The sequence below is a fragment of the Anguilla anguilla genome, chromosome 14 (genome assembly GCF_013347855.1).
Source record: "Anguilla anguilla isolate fAngAng1 chromosome 14, fAngAng1.pri, whole genome shotgun sequence".
NCBI lineage: Eukaryota > Metazoa > Chordata > Actinopteri > Anguilliformes > Anguillidae > Anguilla > Anguilla anguilla.
In genome coordinates, this window is record NC_049214.1 from 9,046,593 (window position 1) to 9,073,786 (window position 27,194).

Here is a 27,194-nt window from a genome sequence, read left to right on the forward strand (position 1 = left end):
TGAGGGTGTAAACTGTTTTGGGGGGTACTATACCAGCTGTGCTCTGTTTTCCACATTGGCCTGGATTCAGTTAGCATTCGTCCTTAACTTCACCTCACAATTAAATGTGAGTGTTGACTTCATTTTATAACCACAAACGTTTAACACCAAAATTGACTCACTAAACTGTGTTTAGCTGTGTTTCTGTTATTCACAGTTAATTGTGCTGTTAAGGGTAAGGACAAATCTTGAATTCAGTCCATTGTAATAGATGTGAATATAGTGGAATATATTTAATTACATAAGCTTATATTTATATTTCATTTTTCCATTTGAAACATATGACCTGACCAGCTCATACCATGGTCTCTTTGTCTCTTTATCAGGTTTATTTTCCAGTGCAACGCACAGATCCCACTGTCGGCCAAGAGGGATGAGTTCAGGACCTTTGAGTGCACCAAGGCCATAGAGAGCTTTGCCAGTAAGGCCCGCAGCCTGGTGCCAGTCAAGTACGAGATCATCGTGATAACGGCCGACGAGAAGGGCGCGGGCACCGACGCCAACGTGTCCATCACCATACACGGGTCCAACGGCGACTCCGGCCAGCGGCCCCTGCGCCAGAAGTTCCGGAACCTGTTTGAGCGGGGGCGCACCGACCGCTTCCTGCTGGAGATGCTGGACATGGGCGACCTGCTGAGCGTCCAGATGGAGCACGACAACTCCGGCATCAACCCCGGCTGGCTGCTGGACCGCGTGGAGGTCACCAACACCGCCAACGGGGTCACCACCATCTTCCTGTGCGGGAAGTGGCTGGACAAAAAGCGGGCAGATGGGCAGATCAGGAGAGTCCTGTTTCCCAAATACTAAAGGCGCCAGGCTTCCACCATTACTGTTATGGCCCAGTAATTCACTTTTCGCTGGAGTTGATGGGTGGTGTGACTCCAAACTGATTCCTTTCCTCACCATTTGATTCCTGAAACTGATTCCTTTTTTGATTTTTGGTATTATTAAAGGCCAGGTTATATGAACAGTTTAAAACCTTTTTTTTAATTTAAATTTATGTTCTGCTTTTTATTCTGGAGATAACAACTTGCAAAACTTGGCAAACTAAGCTGTATCAGACACTGCCTCTCTCTCCAAATCCCATCAGTGATCCTGTTATATCCTGTGAGCACACGTGGGATGAAGAGTCTCTAAAGAGGATGTGTGAATCTAAGCAGCTCCTCATGAAGCACTTTGTCCATCGCAAGGCTAATTATTTGCCTAAAATGACTGCGTGAGGGGATGTTCCACTCCTAAGGTTTGGCCCACCCCTGGCTTCACCTCCCCTCTATTAATGTTTGCCAAACATCCTTAAACAGGAGACACTCCAGCGGGTAGAATTTCTCATCGACTCAAAGCACAAGGCTAACAGCTACTGACAAAATGGCACCTCTCTCGTGTTATCGATGTATGGTGACTTCAATGCGACAGGCATAGCCTTTATGTTTTGGAACAGGAGACTGCCAAAGGAGCGAGCCTTAAACAGTCAGACAAAGAAAAAAATGCAGACTGACAAAAGACAGATGTGACCTTGTGCACATAGTCTCCGCTTAGGGTTAAGCTGGTACCAAGTACCACAGATTCTCTCTCCCTGGGACTTCTTAACCACACATACCTGATGTGACCTGGGACCTTTAAACCTTACCACCATAAGCAGCCTAGTATTTCACATTTGCACTAGAGGATGTGCATTTGAACAACACTTCCTGGCAGTGCTTTTCAAAAAGGTGAAATGGGTTTTTTGCCTAGTAATAACACTGTAGTCATGTAGTAGGTTATATTTAGCTGAAAATGTATTTTTTGTTGCATCTGATTTTCCAGGATACCCCTAATTATGGGGACTTGTCAGGGGACCCAAAATGTCAGAAGGCTCAGCTTGGGAAAACTCCTCATCATTATTCAAAGACATTACTTAAACAGAATTACAGCTAATTATGGAATCTCAGGTTTTCCAGGCACTACAAAGGGGAATTATATTGTATATAGGATTACTTAGTTCTTAAAACTTTTGAAACACTGGGCATATGCCCTCGTGCCACCAATTTCTTTTTTTTTTTTTTACAAATGGTAAATATAGCTTCCATTAAAAATTTGAAGTGATGCTGATTTTATTGAATATGATTTTATATAAAAATGAAAAGTCAGTTGCAAGATTGTTGTAAGCCCCCCTACCTCAATCACCTCTTTAGCACTGGTAATTATATATCTCAGGCATGTACTGGACATATGATTTATTCATTAATTATAAAGGTATACACATTCAATGTTTTGTGTAGATGATTGATGTTGAAAGATGAAATTATACCTAATAATACCTAATACCTAATAATAATTTGGAAAAAAGAGGGGAATATAATTTATTGATGTTTATTGGTGTAAGTTTTTAGAAGAAGAAATATATATGTGTTTATAGACATCATTGTATGCTTATTTTATATAATGGGAATCTTTTGTATCAATTTGTGTGGGTAAACCAGTTTGGGGCAGCTACAATTGTTTTAACTTATCTTAAATCAGGCATCGCATGCAATCTCTCAGGAGCTGACCTTATGTCACCAGAAGTAGTTTATGTTTCTATTTGCATTTATCTCACCCATGTTTTGCTTACTTTAAAATTGTACTGTTCTCACATACAAATGATTAATTCACTAATAACAATTGCAGTTTCAGTTGTCTGTACTGATGAGTGTTGGTGCCATTAGAGCCGATTGTTCTTAACACTCCAAGACGACAAATTCTAAAGGAAAATACAGTAGTACAGAAAACAGTAGAAGAAAATGATCCCCTGTATATCAGTAACAGAAAAGGTGACTTCAGTTTGATGAAACAATGATCTGGTTTTGGTGATAAATCAGTGGTTAAAACAGTGTGTTGGCTTATTGTGGCTATTGTGTGTGTGTGTGTGTGTGTGTGCGTGTGTGTGTGTGTATGTGCGCGCGCACGCACATGCAAATTGTAAGGAGGTAGCTTCTAGGTAGTAATATGACTAATGCAGTTTGCACTGGCGACTGAAAAATTACTACTGTTTATTGACATGCCCGTGTGACAATACCACATGCTATAACTATAAATACTTACACTTATAGAAATTCTAATTATATAAGAAGTTATTTACTAAATATGACTACTCAAAATACTACTTCTATCCTATGAATAGCAATGAGAGCAGTACTAAAGTTGTGTTCCTGATTTATTTCCGAATTAGTTAACAGTTGAGTTTGATTTCAAGAATGTGCGATTTTGTTAATACAAAAAGTGTGCTTATGATTATCTAGCATATTTCCGTTATATGCACCTATGATGTGTTCCAATTTCTGCGGCTGAATTTTGTTTTTTTAGAATATGAAGTGGAAACTATTCACGTAAAGACGTGTTAGCTATTTGAATGGTAATGGAAAATGTTTACTAAATTCACGGTTCAACATATAAGGGAAGCTAGGCAGCTTGAAAAGCTATTTAGAAACTGTATTTATTTTCAATGATGGAGAACTGTATTCGCTTTTAAAACAGGAGATGGTAATCTACATCATGTCATTGTACAAACCAAAGATTCCTCACAATTTATTTGATGTCTGTCTTTATCTATTGCCTTTACCTATCTCCAAACCTATTGCTATTCATGAGATATATTCCCTTTAAGTCAAGGTGTGGATGAAAAGATGATGAAAAAGAATGTTTTGATTGGTTTGATTTAATTTTACATTCAGATTGTAGTAAATGGATTGCTTTAGCCACATCTCTGCTTTTAAAGACAGTGCCACCTAAGTGTGCCTGATGGGTTTTTCCGGCATTCCAATGAAACAGAGTCTATCAATCTTAATGAAGGAGTTTTCTCACTACCGAAAGAAGACTGTTTTGCACTTATCTCCCCTACGCCCAACAGTGAAAGTGCCTACTTCCTACTTCTTACATTTTAACATTTACTCTTAATTGATAGTGCCAATAATGGGAATAAAATGCATGACATAATGACTGGCAATTATTTCCTTATGGTCTTTGCTGCAGTAAAAAAAAAGGCAAGAACTCAATCTCCAATTCACATCATCAGGCACAGAAATTAAGTACTTGTTCAGTTAATGGTCACATTTACACATTTCCCCCATTTGTCACAAATTGAGTGAAAGAAAGGATTTGTATTTTGCCATTTAAATGAAATTCAAACCAGTGAATGAAACAGAACCTTTCAATATTTCAGAGTGATGGAGATGTACTGTAGGATCTGGTCTGTTTCTGCACACAAAAGGCTGGCACAAGACAATGAGACAGCAGACAGAGGAGGCCATGTGTCAATCAGATTTTTATGCGAAATGTTCCTCTCTCTCCGTCTTGCAGCTTTAGAAATGAAAGCCATCGCTTATTTTGTTTTTGGCTCCCCCGCTGAGCAGTTTCTTTACAAAGCCTCCTTCTGAAATTGGAACAAGAGTGGTTTACTGGGCTGCAGCTTGTGTGGAGAGTGCCACATTCTACTGTTCAAAACAAAGTTTTTCTGCTTCTCATTTGTCCTCTTAAGACTTGGTCTGGTCTGATGAATTACAGACAGAGTTACATCTTGAGAGAGCCTTGTGCCATCTTTGGAATCAGCTCTTTTGTCATGTCTGTGCTTGAACTAAATTTTCTTGGGCAGTAGCTAAAGGAGAAAAAGCTGGATAACATTGGATGAATAAACAAATTTGGCAATCCTTTTCTGCAATTAAAAACTGTCCTTTCTATGATGCAATGCCTGTCTGGTTATTTGTCAGCATTTTGACCCAGATTCAGAATAGCTGCATTGTGATTTCTGCTTAAATCTGAACAGAAGCTTTACACAACTGTTTTGTCTTCTGAGAACTTGCACAACACAGGGGCTACAAATAAATATGGAGCGAAATACAGAACACTTTCTTTCCTTGCTTTCGCAAAGTTAGGGACAAATGCCTGTGGCGGTTTGATTTAATCTGGTGCTCTGTGTCACTGCATCTTTCTGGATAACCTTGAAGATTTTAGAGGGCAGGCCGGTATGTCTGTGAGAGGGTTTTTGGTGTAAATCCAAGCGAATGCGTCGATTCTGCCAGTGGTGCCTCCGACTGCTTTAAACAGCATTTCAGAGACGGAGATTATCTCTCCGAAAGCAGAGATGTAGCAGTTGTCAGTGCTCACTCATGAGGAGGAGAAAAGCTATGCAAAACCACTGCAGATGTGTATTAGGTATATTTTTGTGATGGAGGAGCGCTTACTTTTCCACAGTTTTCATTTAGATATGTATCTATTTAACCTGGTATCACAATTCATTTCTATCTATTCAAGGCAAGCTTATAAAGCCTCTTGGTAACACATCATGCAGGAGAGCAGCAAATGAACTTGCGAGCCTTCAGGAGTAGGGACATATATCTAAAAGACTCAGCATTTACTTCATTGATGTAAATGTAAGACATTTTACTGTGTAAGTAAACTACAAATTACTTGATTGTCTTGTAATGGACACTAGTAGTCTCAGAGTTTTATAACAAAAGAAGGCTGAGTGTGGGATTAGCCATTTATAATGGTACTTCACCAACTTCATAAGCATATGCAAGCATATAATAGATACAATGTTAAGGATTACGTATATGGACAAGACATTTTAAAACATTAACATGTGCGCTTTCAATGTCATATATGCCAACGTGCATTTATGATTTTAAATCATAATGTGACAAGTTTTTTTCATTTTATGCAATTTATTACAAAAAAGAACACATACAAAAAGGATAATGTACAAGCCTTGAAATAAAATAAAAAACGGAACAGTTTGGGTTTAGCGATGCAATTCTTTAAAATCATTATTATTAGTAGAAGTAATAAATAAGGTACAAAATCCACCAAAAGTGAATCTAAGATTTTACACATTATACACGTCTAGTTTTTCATCATCATCAGCATCATCATTATCATAATCCATTAATGCACTATTGCTTTAATATTAATGATAAATATTTCTATTTTTCCTATAAAATATCCTATATTGTAAAACATTGCGCAATACAGCAAAACAGCAGTTTCTCGTACAAAGGGGAAAAGAATGAGGGCCTCCCTTTCACTGGCATCAATTCATTTGTTTTTTAAAAGCAAGCAGCAGCAAATAATCATCTGTAATATTCTTTGTATATTTGCAATTTAACAAAAAAAATCTTATATTTATACATTATCGTGTATATATTTAAACCTGAGAAAGACATGCATTTATATAGGTTGTGCTTTAAGATATACTGTTTTGTCCTGGTTTTCCACAATGAGATAATACTATGGCAAACAATCTGGCGGTTTCTAGAGCAAGGGAGGATGCAGAGCTTGAGGTGGAGGGTGTGAGTCAGAGAGACAGAAACAGAGAAGGAGAGAGAGGGGGGGTGTCTTGTGCAGAGGAGGCGATACCAATAACACAGCCTGAAGGATGAACCCCATAAGCTTGGTCTCTTTTGATTACATGCATTGCTGTTTTTGACGCTCTCAGTTTGTGATGAGTTTCCAATTCAGGTTTTGATTGACACAGTAGTCAATACGTGCTTCTTCTTAATTGATTTGAATAGGTTTTGGTTTACATACAGCAAGCAGAGACCGCATGTGAAAGAAAGCTTTCCCGGCTTGACCGAGGTGGATGCACGTGTCAAGCAAGTGATACAGGAGCCTGAGGGAGCCATAGTTTCTGGGTAAATGCCCAGCACATATCATGTCCCCCAGCAATGGAGCCTCTCTTTGGCTTGAGGGCACACCTGGCATCCACAGCCTCACAGACTGTAGGAAATAGGTCATAATGACTTAGTGGCAAGAAATGAGCTCCAATTTGTCACAGAAGGAAGCAGCATTATGAATACATCTACAGGAGAAAATATTTTTTTAAAATACAGATAAACAAAATAAAGGAATCTAGAAAGGAGTGCGGGTGGGGCTTTTGGAAAAAAAGATGAGATAATAAAACTGTAGACACCAGTAAATAGTTTTACCATTACTTACATTAGCCCAGAATAACTGCTAGCTTTTCGGGGTACCTGTTGGGGCATCGCTATGGTAGATTAAAATGGAGAATGGCATACATACAATAAAAGTGACTAGACTGCAGTGGATTGAAAATAAATTTGCAAGTGAGCACAGTACAACTAAGAATTTGTGCCTAATATTGTTAATTTAGTTTGCTAAATTAATAAACTTTGCAGAAGAAAATCTCATTGCTGGGAAATAGTTTGCCAATATAACTACTGTCCTTTTCAAATCAGGACTAAACAAGCTTGACGAGAGAAGTCAGTATGGTCCACCATGAAAATCCTCTTGCCACTGAAGTTGAGGCACTTAAGGGATGGTCACGTTTAATATGGTTAATTCTATAATGGAGCACAAGAGGTTGCAAAATAATAATGTGGGTCAAAAAAGGAAAGAGTGGGTTGTAGAAAGAGCAGAGGTGGAAAATGGATGTGGATACAGAGCACATTTTATAATCATCGCAATATGCCAGTGAGAGGGTAGCCATGATGAACTAAGAGTGCAAAACAGGAAATAACACGTACTAAAACCATTTCCACTCTATTGCAGGTTGTCCACTAGTTCACAGCATAGGGGATCATAGAAATTGCATTTAATGGAATGTAACCAAGATAGACAGCACCACATAAATACACTTTTCATCACACAACCCAGATCTGGTAAATTAAAACATGACTTTTTTTGCTTTTTTTGTGTGTTTGTGTTTATGTCAGTTTTCTAAAAAATACAACTGCATGCGAAGCATTCCCATATAACAATGCAAAATGAGGTAATAGTTTTTTAATCATTTTTGTGTTATTTCTAAATAAATAAATTATGATTCAAATTGCAAAAGAAAAACTATTAAAAAATTAAATACGTACCCACAATATCTACAGTTAGTAATAAATTATGATTGTTAAATACTTAAGGCATTTCAACTCACAACACCCTGTGTAAACTATCAAAAATTCCCATAGAAAACTCCACGAAGGAGGAGGCAGGTCATTTTCTCTTTATATCATCGGACGCGACTGTAGTGGTGTTTGTAGGTCATGAAAAGCTGGTGGGTTTGGAACATTGCACGCTACCTATGTATAAAGTTTCCATACCAGTATGGGAGAATCCCAAAGAAATCAGCATCTCTACCATGCAAGTCACACGTATGACACCTGAAATTTCTCTTTCAGAATCTCTCTCAAAAATAATTGTTCTTTTCTTCCCAGATAATAATTTTTATGTAACAGCAGTATCAGCTACAGAAAATCACTTTGAAAATGATGGACGACAGAGCCATGCCCTGTTTTAGTGCAATTACAAGGCAAAGTTCCCATTGCCTTAAGAATTTTTGCAAATATTTTTTTTGTCTGTTTGCTTGTTTTCTGGCAGCATCATACGAAAGCATTCTATGTGTAATCTGGTGTAATAAGGATAGTACAGGGGACCTTACAGGTTTGATATTTCTGGTCTAAAAGGAGGCTAAACAAATGCTACATTCCTCCTAATAAGTTAATCATGATCGAGCATGGCTTTACTGTGCTGTTTGCTTTGAGAAGATCTCCAACAGGGACAGAGGGTCAAAGACAATATTTCCATCCAAGGTTGCCCTGGAATGAACTGCAATAAAAGCTACTGGGCGCAGATGCATTAGCAGAGTCACAAATACCCTTACAAAATCATATAGAGGCAAATTAAGACTATAGTGCAGTTACACAAAAAGCACACTCAAAAATCAGTGATAAATAGAATAGCAGCGTCATCACAGCTATTTCTTCAGATTGGTTTAAAGTGAACATGGAGCTGCTTCACCAACTTCATGTCCAGTTTGACATAACAGACAGACAGACAGACAGACAGACAGACAGGGAACAATACATACAAGATGACCGACAGATACATTAACAATCTCATAGCTAAATGCAACAGACACAGATGAGAGACATTGTTTGGTTTTCTCAAACAGATGGCTTCTTTGTTCCCAATCGTGTCTCTTTAAGTGACCTGCGCCCACACCGCTCTACTGTCTGTGCGCGATATAAAGAGAGGACTGCTTCCGTCACAGAACATTCTACATTGTTTTTCTAGCAATACAGCATAGCAACCACGGGGGAGATCTGATACACCAAGACACAAGTTACACACTAGCTCATCATTCTCTCGAAACACTGGATGTTTTTTTTTTCATACCTATTGAAACCAACAGAAAGGAAAAGAAGAAAAGAGGTTGTTGCTATATCTATCACATGTGCTTGTTCTTTAGGCAATAAGGTATACATCACAAGAGGGTTCCACCAGTGGTCACTGAAATGACAAGATGAAGACACGCTACTTCATGTCAGTGATAGCCATTTACATCGTGCTTGTTTTTTTTTTAAAAAAAGGTTTTGTTGATTTGTTACTTTGAGAAAGAAAGTCACGTTGCTCGGATAACTAAGTCATGCACAGACAACCCCTCTTCATTTCACGCGAACGAAACAGCCCAAGCCAACATCGAAACATGCATTTGAGGGCACTGCTCCACAACGCAGAGGCGCTAAAAGGGAACGCAGCAAATTTACGTCGCCCGGACGACTGCCCTTCCGTCGCCACTAATGTGTACATGTGGTCTCCAAGAAATCCCTTTTCCCTCAGCACTGTGTGCAACAGGGGGGTCAAGGCCAGTGTTTGTCTGGTTCATTTTTTTTGTATGTATTTGGCTTTTTGTACTCACTCACTGGTAAGCACTAGTAAGCACTCTGACACACCATAAACTACTCCAAAGCCCTCACCCCGATCACGTTCTCAGCTCAACATCAGACACATCGCTTCTTCCTTCTTCGGTGATTTGGCATTCACTTTCACTCCCGTCCTGAGTTTCTGCCATCCAACACTACTGCGCTGAAGTAGTCCTTGTGTAAAAATACCTGTGCTCACGAGAACATGGTGTATATCCCACAACACCATCAGGCTTAAGCTAATACAATATTGCAGTAAGTAGTAACTGTATGGAATTTGAGAACCCAGCGTAACCCCCCTCCCCATGTCCATAAAACTGAAGCTTCGAAATGCAAAACCATTTTTTTCACAACACTATAGCTACGAATGCTCTGTAGGCAAAGGTGGCGGCCAGCCTTTTTTTTTTTAGTTCTGACAGGAGGTGTCATGGGAGGGGGGAGGTGTAAGTGCAAATCCTTATCAGACTTCGGACTGCATGATGTGGATTCCTGTTTTTGCTTAGTACCTTCATCATGAAATGGCTTTAAGAAAAGATGTGCTACTCACCCTATTCGGGGGGAGTTTAAACCAGTTTCCTCAAAACACTATGCCCCCCCCCCCTCCCCATAACAGTATCAGAATATATGTCCCATTTCCCTTTTCAATCAAAAAGCCTTCTTTTTTACATTTTTTGTTTCAATTTCGACAAGTGTGCTTTCCCCCCACCCTACTGCAGTTGTCTTGGGTTGGCTCAGAAGGCAGGGTCAGAAGTAATGAAGACTAGAAACATTTGGCAACATGCCTGAGGAGTGGGGGAGGAAGGACAGAGCCAGGATCTACGACAGAGGAGACCTCAGCTGTCAGGCGTCAGCTGGGTCTCAATGTCCACCCTGCAGATGGGACACTTCCTGCTGGTGGCAAGCCATTGGTCTACACATGCCTGGTGGAAGAGGTGCATGCATGGTAACCTCCTAGAGAGAGAGAAAGGGAGAGGGAGAGGGAGAGAGAGAGAGATTGAAACTTGTGAATAATGCACCCCTTCACATATAGTCAGTCACAACATATCTCACAATGATGTCATTTGTCTCTGTTTTTGACTGATCTCAACATGAGTGCTTAACATGGCTTCTAAAGTTGTAGTTGGATATGCAAAAGTAATCTCCACAAAGCTTAAATGAAACATAATTTGTATCACAGAGTATATCATATTGCATCTATTGTTTAAGAATCAGGTTTCTAGCATGGCTTGTATATTCCTTCGTACCACTCACAGCATGCTTTAAAGGAATGACCATGAGAGCCTCTCTTTTAGCAACGACACTATATCCTCATTATAGAACATACTTCAAATGCAGGAGCAACAGCAGGACTTAAGGAAAATTGAGCTTTGTAATGCTCTAATGAAGATAAAACTGTGAAACAGTTGTCTGCATACATCAGACTTATTTAATTGGAATGCTACGTTTCTTCCTCTCACTGAAGTAATTTTGTCCTGAGAAAAACAGAAGGGATTCCTTTCCCATTTTTCTTGCCCGGCAATGCCAGCCCAGCTATTCTGGCCCCTCCCCCATGTCACAGGCGAGCACATTTGAGATGGCCACATGCCGAGCTCAAAGACAGCTGGGAGGGGCAGGACATGGAACCTGATGATCACACTGGGACAGTTGGCCAGCCAGTATTCCTTTGTCAATTTAGCCCTCCGGTTGTGTCCTGGTCAAATATGACCGATTTAGTTTTCTTCATCAGAAATCAGGTTTCTTTCATCTAACTGCCAATAATTTTTCCACAGTAGGCATCGGAACATACAGCATAACAGTAATGATAACCACTTAAACCTTGACAGATTTGTGATAATCACTCAATATGTTTTCCATGTGTCTTTACAGAAGTCAAAATGATACATAAATTATGCTTATTTTACTCAAAAACTAGTATATTATAGACCAAAAATTCCAAAAACAAGTGTAAAGCTTGTGATAATGACTGGGAATTGAATTGGTTAAAATGTATGACACAACATTTATGCTTTATGATTGCATTATAAACAGTTCAAACGAACCGCCCGAATTATGACGGGAACACAAACAGTAGAAACGTGGCACAAACACACCCCGGGGGTCAGGCTCAGTGTCGGATTCCCTGCCCGGTCAGCAGTGCCGCACGCCCCTGTGTGTGGTGGCTCACCTGGGAGCAGCCTCACCTGGCATGTGCCAAACATTAGGCCCCAGGGTCAGAAATGCACACATCTATAATCCCTGATTCCAAACAGGATTTAGAAAAATATCGTATTGATAATCATTGTGATACATTAACTGGCTCACTTCAGCTGTATAGATTGAATTCAAGTAAAATTAAGTTGGTATATAATATGGTGATATACGCAGTGTGCTAGTATTATTTTTTTATGATTATGCTTGCTTTGACTGTTATTGGCAATTTTTTGTATTTCTGCTGTTGTGAATCCAAACATATTATGAGCACAGTGAGCATCTACTCAATGAATATGAATGGAGTCTGTTCATATTCCTTCCATGTAATTAATTAAAATCGCACAATCCATCAAGAAGGAATAAAGCAGTAAATTATGAAGATATTTGCTGTGAGCATTTGGTAAATGTTATTTATTCTTCCATTTTGGTAACATTGCGAATTAATTACCTGACATCCTCTCCGTCCTCCAGCATGGACAGACAGATTGTGCATTTCTCATCCATGTCCGACTCTTCCTCATCCATGGCTATTTTCAGCTCCTGGGGTCTTCTCTGTGGAACAGTGTAGAAACACTGATTGGAAATCACTGTAGAGTTTGCTATGGCATGCTAAATGTCATTTGTACAGATTTAATCTTACGTTACTTAAGTTCTGAGAACTGAAGTTTCTGTATGAAAACCAAATATACAACAGGGAGGTGTTCAATAGTTGTTAGACTGCAGTTGGGTGATGCCATTCTGTGTAATTCTTCCATCACAGGTGCAAAAGTTAGCCTATTTGGACAAAAGCACAGCCTCTTCAATGTGTAAGACTGAAGGATGCTGTGTAATAGTTACAGCCCAACATTCATCCATCATTCTTTTTAACTAAATAAAGAGGCAGACAGAGAAAGATGGATATGCATATTGTAAATCACCAAGGGCAGCCTTTAACATTTAAAATTTGGGAAGGACAGAGGATGAATCCTTGTGTCTCCAGAGTAGGAAGCTAATGCCTAGGTCACCAGCACGCACTCATGTTGCACATAATGAGGGCCGATGTAATGTGATGTAAATGAACTTGTCTCGGCTGATTAAAATGAGACAAAAATGACACCAATGTGCCTTCATTCAACTCTATGATGTTCTGCGCAGAGCATCAGGCAAAGCATAATCTCAGTCTTTCTTTTCCTCTCTCTTTCAAACTCTCTCGCTGATTCTCTCTCGCTCTCTCTCTCTCTTTCTCTTTCTCTTTCACACTCACACTAACTCACACACACACCTCCCTTGGTGTTTTTTTTTATTTAAGAAACTGTCAGGCTATGTCTGTCCGTGGTAATGTGCCAATGATAAAAATAAAAATAAATCTTTGTGTTTTTCCTCTTGTTTTTTTTAAGGTTCCCACTGCCCTTAGTCATCATGTTTCCTGAAATCGGATGTAGAGAGGACATGATTGTTTTTAATTAGAGCGAGGAAAGAAAGCTTTATTCCCCATTCTCTCTGCGAACACGGATGCGGAAGAGTTCTTTGATCAGGGGCAGCTTCACGCTTCTTTCAGTAACCTTTTGATTAGCCTGCCTCAAGGAAGCACATCATCTTTATAATCTCTTCAAAGTCACACAGGTCCTGAGGCGGCAGTGTTTCATCACTTCCTTTCAAGCTCGGTACCCAGATATCTCACTGCAGACCGTTCCCTGACAGGCTTTCAAACGATCGGAAAACAGCAATTTGAGATGATTGAGATTCTCCAGCAGAAGCTGAAAGATTTATGCTGAGAATGTGAAATGGCTGTAGAAGCGGGGAGGAGAGGGACTTTTAATTATGTCTGCGCCCAGGTCTGCATGAGGGCCACTTGTCAAAATAAAAGCCCTTGCCCCTGAAAAAAAGCAGCTCACACATCAGTGTCTGGGGCTGCAGCATTTATTGTAACACGGTAATCATCAGTACCTGAAACATAATCACTTGGTCAAAAGGCTGTACTCTGCCATAATGACGTTGCATAGGCTGAAATCAAATTTCAATCAGGACGTCAAATTGAAAGGTGATTGCCGCTTTTATCGGCTAATCACAGCATGCCAATATTCATTGGTACTCTTATTCAATAGAGTAAACGCACGAAGCAGTCTGGGCACAGGACTATTATAGAACATCTTTGTTTTGGTCCGGAGGCAACAGCGATGAATCACCGTGGGTCCTTTTTGTGCTCGACGTGCCTGGCTGGACTGCTGTCGCTCAAACGCGTAAGCCGTTTGAGCATTTCCGACACGCTAATCACACACTGTGCTCCAGACCACAAATTGCGTTTCTACTCAAAGAAAAGGGTGTGGGTGTTGCGCTAAGCTGTAATAAGCATGACATGCTGTGACCTCGGGAGAGATAGACTACATCAAAGGCCCTGCAGCTTATTCAGGGAAGCTCCTTCCACAGCTCTTATTTATAAATATCTGCGGGTAGGTGTGAATGTGAATGGTTGCAATGGCTGAGGTAAAGAAACCGGTGTGTGAAGCGTCAGTGCTGAGGTTAGCGTCGCGTGTGCGAAGCGTCAGTGCTGAGGTTAGCGTCGCGTGTGTGAAGCGTCAGTGCTGAGGTTAGCGCCGCGTGTGTGAAGCGTCAGTGCTGAGGTTAGCGTCACGTGTGCGAAGCCTCAGTGCTGAGGTTAGCGTCGCGTGTGCGAAGCGTCAGTGCTGAGGTTAGCGTCGCGTGTGCGAAGCGTCAGTGCTGAGGTTAGCGTCGCGTGTGCGAAGCGTCAGTGCTGAGGTTAGCGTCGCGTGTGTGAAGCGTCAGTGTTGAGGTTAGCACCGTGTGTGTGAAGCGTCAGTGCTGAGGTTAGCGTCGCGTGTGTGAAGCGTCAGTGCTGAGGTTAGCATCGCGGGCCTGTGGAAGTGGGACCTCACCTTCTTGTACTTGTGAGGGAAGGTGAACCTCTCAATGGTGGTCTGAACGGCTCCTCGGTTCACGCTTCCTAGCCTGTCCTCCAACTGCAGCAGCTCCTGCACCCCCACCCATCCCAAGGAAAGACAGAGAAGCATTTAACGTATGTTTTAACAGTGTCGGATGCCTACTCGGGCTGTCCGTCAGCATCCCGTGAGTTTCGGGACAGGCATACAATGCAATTTTATGATTCTTAGACCACACACATTTCCCATGTCTTCTATTTGTACTGCTTGAAGGAATTATAGGAAGGGCACTGGACACACAATATCAGTGCCACCTAGTGATTTCACATTAGCAAACCTTTTGTGTGTAGGTCCAGTTTCCTATCAGCCATACTACCTTGCCTCTACAACATTTGCTGAGGTTGTAATATGTGTCATAATTAACAGCGCCAAGGCCATAATAACGTGGGCAGAGGAAGTTCTGCAGTCTGCCAGCACTTCAACTTCAGTTAATTTTGTCCCCACACAGCAAACTGCTCCAGTCCGTTTGACGAGACAGTGATTTGAATTCCTTCCTACAGCCTTCGCCAAGGTGAAGTAGACCTTATCAGCATTTTAAATTTATGCCTTTATATCCATCAGTGCATTTCGATGCCGATAATTCCTTGTATTAAATTCTGTCAACATGCCCCTTATGTTTACAGGGAGAAGGTTTTCTTTCAATACAGATTAGCATGAACTCCACACCACCCACACCTACACTTCATCCTAGCTCGCTTTGGCTGTGTGACTGACATGCTGTATCTCTGAGCTGCCAAAAAAAAAAGTCATGCGTTTCAAGAGCCATTTGTAGTGAAGGCTTGGAAATGTTTGATAAGGCAACTTGTCATACGTTGGCTTCCAAATACTGACGCTCTCAGCTGCTGTCATTCCGTGAGTTTATAAAGGGGATGCATGACAAATAGAGCTTAGCAGACAAACACAAAAAAAATCTTAATTAACCTAAATTCAAAGCGGAAAAAATTTTAGGCAAGTTTTCAGTGCATCTGATTGGGGGATTTTAAAAAAAGACCACACTGCTCATAGTTACCCATAATCCTTCATTTAGCATTGGCGGCAGGCAAGCAGAGGCGAGGGGAGACGGAACTGTAGCCTACCTCATAGCTCTCTCTAACAGCAGACGCATGGCGTGAAGGACTTAGGCCCTGCAGTGCCAGGAGGTGCAGCTGAGGATATGGGTAGTTTCTGATCTCGTGGACAACCTGTGACAAAGAAAGCACAGGTGATTAACTTTCGTAATCTAACCTATTACACACTATATGGAGCACAATGCCACTCAGACATTATGTGAACATGACAGATATTGTAAAGAATTTTCATACTTAAAAATTGTGTAATAATTAAGACTATAATTATTGGAGATTTTTGTTTGACATATCCTTTCAATTAACTCTGCTGAAGTGTTGGCTTTGTTTTCAAGATTACACTTTGTCCTTCTTCTCACTATGCACCTGTTTATTCTCTTTTGAAATGTGTTTAAAAAGATTAGTTTAGTTTTCAGGATGCTGCAGGAAATGACAAAACAATTTTAGAACCACAAAGGCAATGAGCTCACCACTTGTGCTGACGAGGTGTTTCTGGGAAAGTGGTGCATTCTGGGAGATGCCAGGTAATGCTGATAGTGCTGAGGGAGCTGCTGGACTTGATACTGATGATGAGACAGGCCCGCATCCACGCTGAGATCCCTACGGAGGCCACAGGAAGGGGAAGGACATTTTTTAAAGCTGAAGCGAGCACACAGGAGAGTACAGTAACCACAGACAGCCTGACAGGTGAGACCTGTCACATGCTCCTGTGGGAGAAGGTACTAGAATAGAGGGGTCTTCAAACACATGCTCTACATTTGACTTCTAGTGGTCAAGTGTAGTATCTTTGAACTGTAGTGGATGTATCATGCTGTACATAGCACGGAACGCAAGCTTAACTATACAAACCATAAATAGTAATTGCTGATTGAGTTCCGGCCAAAAAATCTACCGTATGTTTTATTTGTTTGGTAATTTACATTATGCTTGCACATATGTTTCTTTATTATAAAATAAAAGTTTAAGGCTGTAAAGAATCACATGTAGAGGGGAAAGCTGCGTATGCAAAAAAAAAACTGTGAAAGATGCTCCATGCTTTTTGTAAGAGCATTAAATCATTGTCTGTATGGTCCAGTCTGCTTCTCCATTTATTTTAATAAATGAATCATCATACAATTTTACATTACACATTGCAGAGCTCATTACATGACATCAGCTTTACTTATCTTACTTCTAACTCATTCAAATGAATAAACACCAGTTTACAACTGACCAATCAGTGCCTTCCGCCAGGTAGCGGGGCTGCTGTGTCATTGGTTGAGGGACGTGCATGGAGGGGGCGTAGTCGTAGCCCGAGCGCAGCCGGTGAGGATGCAGGGGGACTCGCTCTTGAGTGCGTCTGTGCAGAAGGAGTATACTAGTATTTAGGAGTAGAAGGGGTATATAAACATACAAAAAATTTTAACAAACCAAAAATCCAAAATAACAGTATAAACAGGACAAATATTGAATGGAATATAATTTCTATAACTGAGAGACATGGCCTTCTTAAGAAGGGGTCAATGGGATTTATTGAGGTATACTGAATATTATTTGTGTACTTTTAGTATTATTTATTCATCTGCTGCTAATGTTTTTTTCCTGGAAAAAGTGACATATTACATATGGTTACATAGTTACATATAGTCCATATCACAAGAGCTTTCATTTTGGCTGGGTGGAGCACTGTAGGGTGGTTTGTTATGAATGGTGCAACTCTACACAGATTAGGCACTGTTCAAGGTTCAGTCGACATTTGTTAACGAATAAATTAAAGTGTTAAGTTGTTGATTTGCAAACACATTTTAGCAAATTAAATTGTATGAAGAGATAACTTTTTTAACTGTTAGAGTTAAGGGGAAATGTTGGTTGAGTCCAAGCCCATGTTCATTCAACACCTCAACATATTATACAGCTGTAAGAAACCTCATTATATCATTTATTATTTTCAAATATTCCAGTGGAAATCATTTCTGCATTTATTGAGTGGTTTCTGAATAGTGTGTTATGGTTTTGGGCGAAAGCAGAGCCTGCCAGTACCTGGAGTGTGGAAGAATCCGCCGGTGTTGGGCCTCCAGGAGCTGCTGCTGGATGAGGTATTGCTGGTGTAAGGCCTGAGGTAGGAAAGGGGGTCCTGGGACATCCTGGAACTGCGGGGTGGGCAGGGGTGCGAGGGGCTGATGGAGCTGCGTGGCATGCTGGTGTGCGGGGGGCAGGTGGGCGGTCATGCCGGGCTGGGGCTGGCCCGGGTGGGGGAGGGGGAAGTCAGGTGACATCTGGGCCTGGGGGCCCAGGTGGAGGTGCCGGCAGGAGGTAGCATGGCTGTGCTGATGCCTGTTGAAATGGGCCCCTAGAACAATGAACAACAAAAACAGTTAAACTATGTGAGGAATAGCACCATAAATGTTAAACTACTCTTATCCTGCTGTTTATTTTAACGAGATATATGTCTTAACCTGCACCCAGTACAACTGTGACCCCCCTGTCATTTTATGACCATTAAACAGATTTTTTTAAAATAAGCTATAGCATCCCAATGAACTCACTGTGCTGCATATTTACACTCATGGTTTCTATTAATACCCGTATGTGCAGTGTACTTATGTTCATATATGCTCGGTATGATACATGGTATTTATATGCATGCACTGCAGTCTGTGTGCTGACTGCTACTGTCCGTGTGCCACATTCAGGCCCTGGTGTCAGCTTCTCACCTCTACAGGAATCAGAAACCTCAGGAGTGGACACCATCATGCTATGTGCCCCTCGGTGTGTATTTAAAGCTAGCCGAGTTGACGGGATGGATGTGCAGGAGCAGCTGACCAGCGGTCTGGAGAAGCTGCCTGCACCCCCGCGAGCACAGCCTTAAATCTGCAGATTGACACCGGTGTGTGTCTCCAAGATGTGTGGCAAATGTATTTTTGGGTAGACGCATAACAGCACTGAACGTGTCGTGAATACTACGTGTTTTGTGCTGACAAACAAGTCGCGGCTACGTTTAACACAATTTAAGAAAGCGATCAGGAGACAATATGTGGCTGAACATAGGAAGATCAGATTATGCTTTTTTCTCTCTGAAATTCAGATTGGAAGAGCAGCCTGGTCAACCTGAAGAGTTGTTGACCAGGCGGCCCTTCCAATAGCGAGGACAAGCATAATTTTTTTCCAGTCTCACATACAACAGATTTAATGCATTTACCTCAAAAGCGCTGCAGTTCAAAGAAAGATGTTTGCCTCTATATGGCAGTCCCCAAGAGCACTGCAGTCAAAGCCTTTATGAGCCTTGGGTTTATCCGGCATAGCTGTGGGTCCCTCTCTCATTATAAGTGCTGTCACTCTGATCAATATCTCCCATTAGTTACTGATAGCTAATCCTGCTGTTTTAAGAGGGTATCATCTCTTTCACGGAACCTAAGAAAAACAGCATCTGTACCTGCTGTTATTTTTGACTGGACCGCAACAGCGGGGCCAGCCCTACAAACGCGAATGTCTGTGACTGACTGAGTGAGTGATGTAGTTACACCATTGGCCGGCCGAGGTATGACGTCACACCATTGGTCAGCCGGTCCAGCCATATACTAGGTTTTGACCTGGTCTTGTTATTGTGTATCTAAACGGTGCTAGCAGGGCAGAACAATGGAAGATAATTCAAAGGACTGAGATGGAAGCTGCAAGGGATGGAGGTATTGCTTGACATATAGGGGAGTCCTTGATTCTGTGTGACCCACGGTGCTTTTATTTTTGATGTTCATTGGACGAGAGGTGCTCAGTGGCCTTGCCAAATGCTTTGTCTGACATCCTGTCATGTTTGAGAGTCAAATATCTCTGGGTGTAATAAATTAATAAAAATGAATACAAACCAGTAAGCTATTCTGCATTGTAACACTACCAGAATTTGCCTGAAAATGAAGCTACATTTTCTATTATTTTTTTAAAGCCTGCACAGCACTTCATTGGAAGGGAAAAGGTCATTTGTTGGAGTTCTTTTTGAGGATGTATTGTTTAATATATACACACTGTGGATGCAGAGTGTCAACATGTTTTCTGTTTGGGGTTGTTTTTTTTTTTTGGTACTCTACGTCAATGTCTGCAATGGGGGATTTCACAAACGAAGAGTAAACATTGACTCGACACATAAACCTCCAGTCCCACCCCAGAGCTAACAAAACGGATGATAACAGCTCAGTGTTGATATTTACTGCGGAAGAATGCTCTCTCTCTCTCTGTCTCTCTCTCTCTCACGCACACACACACGCACACACAAAGGTCTTGAAATTAAGGTCACAGACATCCCGTTACGCACAATCAATTACACTCAATGATTTAATGAGGCTTCTCTCATATAAATCCATAGACGGCTTCATAGGAACTCTATCGAATATAACTCCCTCATAAAGGAGAGTGAATGCGAAGCATTTAAGTCTGGGATGGTTGGCTTTGCAGTTGTATTATTTCTGATATCTTATTCATTTCCCTATAAATTAGGAAATGTATAGTACATTTCCATTATTTGAGAGTACTGCACAAGGTCAAAATAAAGGCAAATTTGGTGATGATTTTGGAATGAAGCATTGCAAATAATCATATAGTCAGTTTGCAGTCCCTGCCCCCTTTTCATTTCCCCAAGCCCTCCTCCTTCCCCCAGACACATCTCTGAAAACTCTGGGTAATTGAAGGGTAAAGCTTCATTTAATGTGCCTATTCAGCAATACAGCACACAGCCCTTGTCAAACAATCAATAGCTATTACTGCCAGGAGCCGAGGAGAAATGAGCAGCTTCTCTATCAGCACTCATCTGAGCTCTTCAGCTGTTTGTGCTCACAGCGTCAGAAACGCCACACAGCACTGCGACACAAATCAAAAATGCTGGAGCTAGACTGAAGCCAAAGGGCTGGCTGGTTTGGTTATACTGCTTTAGGAATGTGTGCCAGTAGGATGAGTCTAGGATTAGATGAGTTTACTACAATGTCCAGGCCAGGGGTACATTTGACGATCAAGATTTTTCTATGTTACACATTGTTCATGTTGTCTACAATGCTGGGTTAATACCTATAATATAATTTTAAAAAAAATCTATAATACTAGATAAATCATTTTTGTTCAAAGGAAACGATTCATTTTTATTTACCCTTCAAACCTAGGGTATGCTGGCCAAACTACCTCTTTACTCTCTGGCCCATACACAGAGTTGCGACATGTAAAATTTGGTCCGAATAACAATACTGATTGGTGACCTTGAACACATTGCTCTGCTGGCCCCTCAGAACAAGTATTTACAGAAAGGCATGCACGGCTGTTTTATGTATTCCTAAACACTTGGTCCGTTTTCAGGCAAATCCAATCAAACCAGTGCTTCTGGCTTCTGCTCTCTCAACAGAGAGAGCACACAAATGGCACGGCTTCATTGAGACCAAACTAAAAAAGACATTTTTAAAAAGAGACACATTCACTCAAGGATTTGAAGAAATTACAAGCTACCTATTGACAACTACTACTTGGGACCATTCAGCATTGTGTATAATTAGAAGCAAACACGTTGATTGCTTGATTCTAGATGCATTTAGTCTCTCAGTCTACAGATAACTGTGATTTACTTGAATTATGCATTGTGGCAATGTTTAAAGTGACAATTTTCTTCTGATTTAAGCACATCTGAAGTTCGTCTGAATTATATCTGTTGCTGACCACTTCACTGATTCATTTAGCAGCATTTCAGAATTCTCATTGGCTGTCCATCTCAATTCATATGTTCGTTAGGTCCATTGGCAACATTTCAATAAAAAAATATAATAATTATAAGGTGAGCCCATTGGATCATCATGGTGTCAAAATCACCACATCTAGTCGAGTAAATATGTCAGAATAAATCTGGTTAATTCTCTCTCTCTCTCTCTCTCTCTCTCTCTCTCACACACACACACACACACACACACACACACATACACACACACATACACACAAAGAGGGAGAGAGTTGCCTCGATGCATGCAGTCAGCTTAAAATTCAGCAGAAACTGTTGTTTTACCTCTGTAGTTGTATCAGACAAGAATGTGACAGCTTGCCAATGCATTTGTCATTTCATGTGCATCGCTATCCAATATAGACATATAATGATTAATCTCATGTAGTCCATCATGGTAGTCTTATTGATCCTCTATATACTGCATTTCAAACTATGGGAGTCCCCGTGTAGATGTAACATAGCCAAGAGAAGTCAGATGTTCATTGAAATTTGGAGCCACTGAACATCACACCAACATATGAGTCCTTAAAGCATGGTCCTTAACATAAATTATAATTAAATTAATTATGATTCAAGCAATTTCAACCAGTTGTAGGGCCACAGGGTAGCCATTTTGTATGAAACCTTGTATTTCTTCTAGCAGTCGACCACACCCGATATTACACACCTATAGTATAGCAATGCACAGAAGGGTTCACCTTGCACAGAGTGACAGCCAAGCTCTGCGCTATTTGTGTTTTGTCATCAAGGGTCACGATGGCCCTCAGCCTTTTTGACAGCCACAGTTAAGCTGGCCCAGTGTTTGGCCCAGGCTTTTATTTATGATTGTTTTTCTGCTGTCACTCAAACTGGATGTAGGGGATTAAATAACTGCCGAGATTCACAAGGATAGATATTTTCATTTATGAAGCAGCAGATTTATATAATTTTACATGATTCCAAAGGCTTGTTCTTGCATATAGTCACATGGTATATATTAGATGCATTTTGTCAATTATTTACAATCAATAAATATACTGAAATGCTTTTAAAGTGTCTCCATGGGAACTGTCTCCATGGGACGGGAGGTATTGGAGAGGAAAATCTGCAAGTGAGAATTTGAAATGATATCGATGTTATCTTGACTCAGATGGGGGTGTCACAGCAATGCAGATAAAGGAAAAAAAATACACATATGAATGATTTTATAAAATTCAAATCCATTGACCATAGAGCCAGATTACACTATGGAATGATCACATAAACTAATTTAAGCAAAATTCAGACAGGAAATCCTCATGTTAAATGGTTATTACACAAAAAGACTTATTTCTTCTCCATGTATTAGTCGCATTTTATGTGACTAATACACATTATTATGGCTTGATCACATGACATAGCACACTGTGGTTTGTTGGTAATAAAGCCAGCCATGGAACAGTACGGAGATTTTTGTTTGTCAGCCAGGCAGGCCAGACAAGCAGGGAGTGCGATGATAAAAATAACTTTTAAAGAGGAAGATAGACTTGTAATTCTTTAAAACTAACCTACCTAATAAAACACTGCATTGTATTTCCTCTGTTCGTAAACAAACGGAAATCTGATGGGCCGGTATAGGCTTAATTCCATGTATGTTACATATAAAGCTTTCTTAATATCAATTTTGTTTGCATATTGTTTGGACCCATAGCATAAGCGGATAGAACTTGACAGTACCAGCATTTCAGCTCAGCTTGTTTAGAAATAGATAACTAATTAATTCAAGAATAAGTGAATAAAACTACCATATTCTGGCAGAGCACAAAAATGAAAGACAAATAATGTGAGTGTAAAATATCCACCAATTTCCATCTAATTTGATAACAAAGGAGAAACATTGAACAGAGCGCAGTATCAATAAGCAAAGCAAACTCTACTTCGGTGCCTTTCAGTTATCTTTATAAAACGCATTGCACACTAGGCCACTTTTTATTATGCAATGTAAGTAAAGGTTGCACTGCCATTGTAGCCAAGGTCAAACATTGGTTGTAAAATAAAATCATTGGCTATTAAATATAGGCAGTCGGATTACAAACGTGTCATCTGAACTCCATTCAGGGACACATCTTCATCATTACATGACACAAAACACTTCTTCATTCATAAAATAACATCTAAATAAAATAAATACTTGTAACTGTTGCTGCCATTGAGGGAACTAGGACAATAAGAAACATCTTGTTTCTGTTTTGTTTGTTTATTTTTATTTTATTTTATTACTGGATATGCCGTTTGTTTAGAAATCCTTGAAAGCACTAAGTATTTAGCAAAACCCTAAACCTAATTTGACACGCACAGATGACAAACTATGTTTGAGATTATGCTTGCTTCCACCTTGTGGAACCCCTATAGAATTATAATGCCATTCCACAGCACTAACAACATGTACAGTAAATAAATGCTCATTAGTGTAATGAGTAAAATAGCAACAGGTGTGTTTTAAGTCATGCAGGTGTAGCCAGGACCCTGCAGTGTTTCTCTGCTCTTGCTTTCTGGCATCACTTCAGCTCTGTTTCACTCCGCTGGGAGACAGAACTTCCTTGACTTCCATTCCAATGCATTGCTCGTCTCAGTCTCAAAACTCCCAGAGGGCACCAAATAAGGCAACAGGAAGACACAGCTGTGCCATATTCCCATTACACTAACACATTACCTCAACCTGTCTGTGGATTTAGATAAGAGAGCACAGGCAAACTGGGAGGTAAATTAATTCAAGATTTTCCTCAAACATAAAAAAAGAGAAATAGTGACCGATAGGATAGTGAGCTTGCCAACAAAAAAGGCCAACTGATTCCAAAAATGATGCTAAGCGTCTGGCTCCTAATTTAAGCAGCAGATTTATTAAATATTTGAGGAGCTGCTGCGGAAGGAAATAAAATATTTTGGGAAAACGTTTAATGAATATGAGATATTTCTTCCATCCCTAATTCAACATGAGTGGAATTTGAAGAGTATCGGAAATAATTATGCCGTATGGCCTATTTTATAATCACATGGACCAGACAGAGGGGACAATAATGGATGCATCTTAATTGCATATTTACATTTCTGCAAGTTTACAGCAGGAGAACAGCCTTTGAGATTCATAGCTAAAATAATTGCTTGTTAATATGAGGAATGAATGGATTTGTCATGCTGTCATTTTTAATTGCTATCATTGCCATTATTTTAAATTTTTTGATAAATATTTGCAATATTATTTATTTTATTTTCAACTGATAAAATGACAGTAAAGCAATATCATATGTAAAGCAAAAGTTGCACTGAATGGTCATTAGCCACCTTATTTCTGTTGTAAGGAAAATATTATATTGGATTTAACTTCTTTAATTACTAGGTTTTCAACATGTAAGTCAATGTACCTCATCAAACCTCCATGTACAGTGTTAAACATCCAAGGTCTTAGGCCTCTTAATTTAATTCAAGTCATTATTTTCACATATTAGATAGCAGTCAGTATCACTGAAGCAGAAAATGAAATGGGGGGCTATAATTTGTCGTTAGACCAGAATAAAATGCACTACCTCCTTGTACAAGGAGGAAATGTGTTAATAATGAATAAATCAGATGCAAATGTAATACAACTCTCCTTTTGATAAGAGATACACTCTAAATATTTAATGAATCCACATTCTTGTCTCTTAACTCTCCGGCTCAGCCATGGTGCTTTTTTCAACCACATCACATAAGAAGCCAAGGCTATCTTCTCTACAGGTTATCATTTGTGACGTGCATATGCTTGTATATTTGTTAAATGACAAGGTGTGTGTGTAAAGGATCAGTGAGGATGATAATGTGTTATATCTTGCTTTGTTCGAAAAGCATTGCAGCTACTGATGCGTTCCTCTTGTGAACAGCGGATATGCAGAGACTGTCCTCCCTCTTTCATTCCAGGACGCCTTGTTCTCGTTCACACATATATTCCTGCTGTTTCATAACTGTCAGTAAGCAGTTCAAGCTGGCACAGTATAATGCCAGTTTAATTCTCCTGAGCCAGTACCAGAGGAATTCGGTTTAAATACAATTTTTCTATAGCTACTGACCCACAACTTTAAGAAATTCAGTCAAATTCTGAAATGTTTAAAAGTCACCCTAAAGCTGTTCTGAGGAATTGACACTTTTAATGTCCATGAATTGTGTATGTAAAATTGTTTTTCATGAGCACCTCCAATTGTGTTCTGGAGGTATTGCTTCTGGAATGAAAGACGTAAATGCAGAAGATTCAGTTATCATGACAGGCAAGCTCTGCTATTTCAGACTCCCTTTATCTCATAAGCAAATTCCAATCACACTGGTGATACACAGGGAAGTTGTGTTTGCTGTGGGTTTTAACTTTTGTCTGGGTCTTCAGTTGGATGAATAGTTGCAATCCAACCTAATATATGGAGAGAGAAAATTGAAGCCAATAAACTGCACTGGTAGTAAACTGCTGCCAAAGACCTACCATAAATTATGCACATTCCCCACACGTCTGTATGAGAATGAGTTTATGCTATATATTGCGCAGATACTGTAGTTTATCAAACTACATTTTTGTTTGAAATGGAAACACAGTGCTACATACAAATACATTATTACTTTTGGTGTAGCCAGTTTGCAAAAAGCATTAATGCTACCATTGAGCATGTTTTTTTTAGAATGCATGACAGTTCATTTTCATTATGTTTGTTTTAACCCTTTGAAGAGTAGGGTTTTTTGGGATGTTCATTCAAAATTATAGGTCAGTGATCTAGAACGCCATTGTTTTCAATTACCAGTAGTGGTTGTTAAATCAGCATTGGAATTTTCAGTTAAGATTATTCTAATCACATATTTGTGATCTTATACCTTAAAGGGTTAACTAAAGTTGACTGTCACTGTTTTCATTTGCATAGTGAATATGAATAGAAATCATTTTATCTGTTATGGACACTCATCTTTTACTGACATGGTAACAGCTACTGGTCCCCATTTTAGCCCATGACCTTTCTTCACCACATCCTCTCTCTCCCCTGGACTGTACTGGCAACCCAATCGGGTCCTTCGGCGTTTCCAGTGTGGAGGTAAAAGACTGTCTGCAGGTGGAATTTCATTAACTAACAGCGCTCAGCTGAGAAATGACATGCCCGGGGTGGCCCTGCGCCCACCCTCCCCTGCACTGGCGGATTCTGAGCGTGCCTCTCTCCCTCCCTGACCCTCTGTCAGTGGCCCTCGTCGCCGGTCACCTCCCATCAGCCCCGCTGGGAACGCACCATATGTTTTGCCTCGTGAAGCGCACACTGCGCCCATGCTCTGCCCTCCCGCAGCACTGGCCAACCCATTCTCCATCGGGCAGTATTGACTTCAATAGTGTCCCACTGCACTGCAGAATACATTGCCCTGCAACATGAGCACAGTCTCTAATAGACCTCACAGCTCTGTATGATTCTCTGTATACCAGAATCAGAATCAGAATCAGAATCAGAATCAGAATCCGGTTTATTGGCCAAACTTAAAATTAAGCACCACAATCTGCTAGTTGGGTTGTACCATGTACTACACACTCCTGCACAAGAGACCATACCGAACATGCTGTTACACA

General features: G+C 40.3%; 2 protein-coding genes across 5 annotated transcripts in view; one reads left to right on the forward strand and one right to left on the reverse strand.

The window, feature by feature from the left end:
• Positions 1 to 4,730, forward strand: part of LOC118212839 (lipoxygenase homology domain-containing protein 1-like) — a 57,713-nt gene extending 52,983 nt beyond the window's left edge. For all 3 annotated transcript variants that reach the window (XM_035391233.1, XM_035391234.1, XM_035391232.1), the window contains one exon: positions 366 to 4,730. In XM_035391233.1, coding sequence (XP_035247124.1) covers positions 366 to 846 — 481 coding nt within the window. In that variant the 3' untranslated portion in view covers positions 847 to 4,730. The remainder of the gene's footprint in view (positions 1 to 365) is intronic.
• Positions 4,731 to 5,914: 1,184 nt separating this feature from the next.
• The window catches only part of LOC118212840 (E3 ubiquitin-protein ligase RNF165-like), a 29,784-nt gene continuing 8,504 nt past the window's right edge, over positions 5,915 to 27,194 (reverse strand). Inside the window, exons 2-8 of one of the 2 annotated variants that reach the window (XM_035391235.1) lie at positions 17,914 to 18,223; positions 17,108 to 17,251; positions 16,365 to 16,494; positions 15,907 to 16,011; positions 14,768 to 14,863; positions 12,343 to 12,446; positions 5,915 to 10,655 (exon numbers count right to left, since the gene is read on the reverse strand). In XM_035391235.1, coding sequence (XP_035247126.1) covers positions 10,538 to 10,655; positions 12,343 to 12,446; positions 14,768 to 14,863; positions 15,907 to 16,011; positions 16,365 to 16,494; positions 17,108 to 17,251; positions 17,914 to 18,223 — 1,007 coding nt within the window. In that variant the 3' untranslated portion in view covers positions 5,915 to 10,537. The remainder of the gene's footprint in view (positions 10,656 to 12,342; positions 12,447 to 14,767; positions 14,864 to 15,906; positions 16,012 to 16,364; positions 16,495 to 17,107; positions 17,252 to 17,913; positions 18,224 to 27,194) is intronic. The other variant, XM_035391237.1, reaches the window with a different exon arrangement.